Source organism: Haliaeetus leucocephalus, unplaced genomic scaffold, assembly GCF_000737465.1.
Source record: "Haliaeetus leucocephalus isolate CR32 unplaced genomic scaffold, Haliaeetus_leucocephalus-4.0 Scaffold462, whole genome shotgun sequence".
Lineage (NCBI taxonomy): Eukaryota > Metazoa > Chordata > Aves > Accipitriformes > Accipitridae > Haliaeetus > Haliaeetus leucocephalus.
In genome coordinates, this window is record NW_010972898.1 from 1,158,156 (window position 1) to 1,161,958 (window position 3,803).

Consider the following 3,803-nt stretch of genomic DNA (forward strand, 5'->3'; position numbering starts at 1 on the left):
GATTCAGAAGTATCACATGAAAAAATCTATTACACAACCAAACTGATGGAGTACTACTGACAGATTGCTCAAAGTACAAAAAATATCACCACTTCTGTGACAACTAAAGATTTAGCCATTCCCTTGCTTCCTTGCATCTGGCATGTGTACGAGGATGAGCATGGGGTTCTGTCATTATTTGCTGTAGGAAATATTAAATATAATTTTTCCATAAAAATGACCAGCAGATTGCTGGAGCAGATGATAATGTGGGTGAAATCTGGAGCAAATGAAAGATGATATGTCACAGCAGTTCAGATTCTCATTACAATATCTTGCATTCTTGCTCAATGGGAATTGCACTTCTTGTTAATGCCTTTTCTATCCTACTGTATAAGCTTTACTTGTGAGGTAATAAACATTCTGGTTTTTTCTTTTTTTTTTTTTTATATTACTAGTGCATTTTAATGTCTTTATTCTTTTAATATACATACATCGGCACAGACATTTCTTTTTTTTTGTGATTAAATGTCTGTATGCCAATGTGTATTTTATATTAAAACCAATATATTTAAAATATACTCTGTGTTTATCTCACTGACAGTACCTCGAACAGTTCCCTGCTCAGGAGCATCTGATGCCCTCTTGTGGTTAAAAAGACTTTTAAAACTTGAGTTTAAAGAATTGTCTTACCTTCCCCTTTTTTATGATCACTGATCTTACTGGTTTATGAAAGCTGCAAATGATGTCCACGTTTTTATAGACAGGGTGCTAGCTGTTAGTTACTAAGGTTTCATAAAAAAGCTGTACACTGAATTTGAATTTAAAAAACTGTAAACAGCTATTTACAATTATAATATTATTAAGTTATAAATTAGCAGTCCTTCATTGCAACCTCTGTGAATACAACCCACGGCTAGGTGTTTCAGAGTTGTCCAAGGTTTTTCAGATGTTGGATTTATCCACAAAGAAACGTCATATGTTAGAAATCTCCACTGGTTTCTTCTCCAACATGTGCAGGTTAATTCTTCCATTTAATGGGATTTGTACTTCCAAGTTTTCATCTGCTCTGTGATGTTTTTTCCCTTTTCTTAGACAGATGTAAATGCCCATCCCTGTTACTAAAGCGATTGAACCCAAGCTTATTACCGACAGAGCTACCAAGGTAGGCATGCAGGATGCTGACTCCATTTTTTTATGGGTAGGCTCTATAGATATTTGCGGCTGCTTTTCTTCTATACTGATATCAGGCTCCTTTCTTAACAAACTTTCAATGTAGCTCTCATTGCTAACAGTGTCATTGACGAAAAGGTTCACCATGACGGTGGAATGGAGAGGTTCTGGATAGCCGTGATCACTAACTTTGACAAGCAGTCGATAGAGGCCGTAGTCATTTTGCATCAGTGACTCTTCCAAGGTGATATTACCAGTTTTGGGGTCAATCCTAAATGACTCCGGTCGAGGGCCTCTTCTTCCTATGATGCTGTAAGCTATGACTGCATTCATGCCGGTGTCCTTGTCGACAGCATAGACCTCAGTGATGGGAGAGCCAGGAAGGGTAGAAGGAAGGACCAACAAGTAAGACATATTAGATTGAGGAAACAAGACCAAAGGGGGGTTGTCATTTATGTCCAGAAGAAGGATAGTTATTTTTGCTGTAGAAGACAGGGCAGGATCACCGCCATCAACTGCTTCAATCCACAGAACATAGGAGCTTTGCTGCTCCCTGTCCAGGGAGACTTTAGCTCTCAAAACTCCTTTTCCAGTATCTATGACAAAAATATCACTTCCATTCAGAACTGAAAGGGCAACCCATCCGTTTTGCCCTGCATCAGCATCTGTGACACTTATAACTCCAATTTCACCAAAACCTGGAAAGTTTTCTGGCACGAAAAAGCTGAAATCCTTATTGATAAATCTTGGACTATTATCATTTTTATCCAATACAGTGATGGTGACAGTTGCTATTGATTCTCTTGGAGGGAACCCAGAATCTACTGCTTTGACAGTGTATCTGTATTTCTCTTTTTCTTCTCTGTCCAGTTGGGTGGAAACTGTAAGAACTCCTGTGGTTTTGTCTAAAGCAAAATAGGAAGGGGCATCAGGACCTAAGAAATAGGAGACTTGCCCTCTTTCTCCACTGTCAGCATCGGTAGCATGCAGTTTGGTCAAGAAAGCATTGGGAACATTGTTCTCCTCAATGGTTAATTCTATCAGCTGTTGAGAGAAAACTGGCGAGTTGTCGTTGTCATCCAGAACCTGTACTTTGATTATCTTGTTGACATGAAATCCTTCCGAGTTCCATGCAACTACGGAGATTTCATACAGCTGCTGTGTCTCATAGTCCAAAGGCTTTGTGGTCTCTAGCAGGTATTCATTGTTGTATGGCTTGTATGGGGAAAGTCTGAAAGGCCCATCACCATCCAAATAGCAGTTGACTTTGTATTTTTCGTCGGGGTCTTTGATGGTAAAAAATGCTATCGGTGTGTTGATAGGCTCCAGTTCCTTCAGGTACACCACACCTTCTGCTTCATTAGCTATGAAACGAGGGACGACTTCAGGTGGCCTCATCATGACTTTGATGATGGTCACTAGCACTGTGATCACGGCAGGGATACAACCAGGACCGTTGCCCAATATGATCAGCCTGTGGAGCCTTGGAGTGTCCCCATCCACTTTACTGGAGAGCGTGATGGCTCCTGTGCTTTCGTCCAGGTGGAACAAGTCTCTGGACAGCTGGGGGACCTTCTGGCTGTAGGAGTAGGTGATCTGGGCATTGGATCCAAGGTCCACATCTACCGCGTGGACGGTGGCCACGTGCGTCCCTAGGCTGGAATTCCCATAAAGGGTGATGTTGAGCTGCGAGTCGCTGAACTGGGGGCAGTTGTCGTTGATGTCGCTGATGCCGATAGTGAGGGTGGCACTGCCCACGAGCGGAGGAGTCCCCCCATCCTCAGCGACGATGACTGTGACGTACTCCTCCCGCGTCTCCCTGTCCAGAGCCCCCATAACAATCAGGTAGGGAGTCCTCTCCCCGCTCTCGTTCTCCTCCACATCCAGGGTGAAGACACCGTAGTTCTCTCGCAGGCGGTAGGTCTGGACACCGTTGGTGCCCACGTCGGGGTCGAGGGCGGGGTGCTCGATAGCCAGGCGGGTGTTCACGGGCGCGTTCTCAGGCACTGAGAGGCGGATGTGGGGCACGGGGAAGCGGGGCGCGTTGTCGTTGACATCCCGGATGGCGATTTTTACCTTCACCAGGCGGAAGTACTCCTGCGGCAGCACCAGCACATCCAGCAGCAGCAGGCATGACTCGGGCGAGGGCGAGGAAGCGGAGACGGCGGCCTCTCCCCCGAAGACGGCGGCCCCGCCGCTCTCCACGCACAGAGCTTCCCGGTCGATCTCCACGGCCGAGGTGTGCAGCTCCCCGGAGCGGTTGTCCAGCTGCACGTACTGTCCCCCTAAGCCACGGGAGGCCAGGGTGAAGGAGAGTGGCGGCTGGGGGGCCCCTGGGTGCTGCCCACCAGCCACCGGCAGCCGCAGGTCACGGGCCAGGCTGCCGATGAGCACCCCAGCGGGCAGCCCCTCGTTGAGGCTGTAGAAGAGCTCGGTGGCACGGCTGTAACTGGCAAAGCAGTTGAAGGGTCCAACGAAGAGCAGGAAGAGGAGCAAGTGCTGAGGAGAGAGAGGCACAGGGGGGGTGGGGAGGGGGTGGTGTTAGACGAGGGGGGGGAGGCAGGAGGCAGCCCCCCCCCTTGCCCACTGCCTCCCCCACTGCCACTGCCAGCTGGGAGTGCGGCATCTGCAACGGGAAGCCATCCTCCCTC

General features: G+C 47.5%; 1 protein-coding gene across 1 annotated transcript in view; it reads right to left on the minus strand.

The window, feature by feature from the left end:
- Positions 1–490: 490 nt before the first annotated feature.
- PCDH20 (protocadherin 20) overlaps positions 491–3,803 on the minus strand; it is a 3,473-nt gene continuing 160 nt past the window's right edge. The window contains exon 2 of the mRNA XM_010575263.1: positions 491–3,651. Coding sequence (XP_010573565.1) covers positions 955–3,651 — 2,697 coding nt within the window. The 3' untranslated portion in view covers positions 491–954. The remainder of the gene's footprint in view (positions 3,652–3,803) is intronic.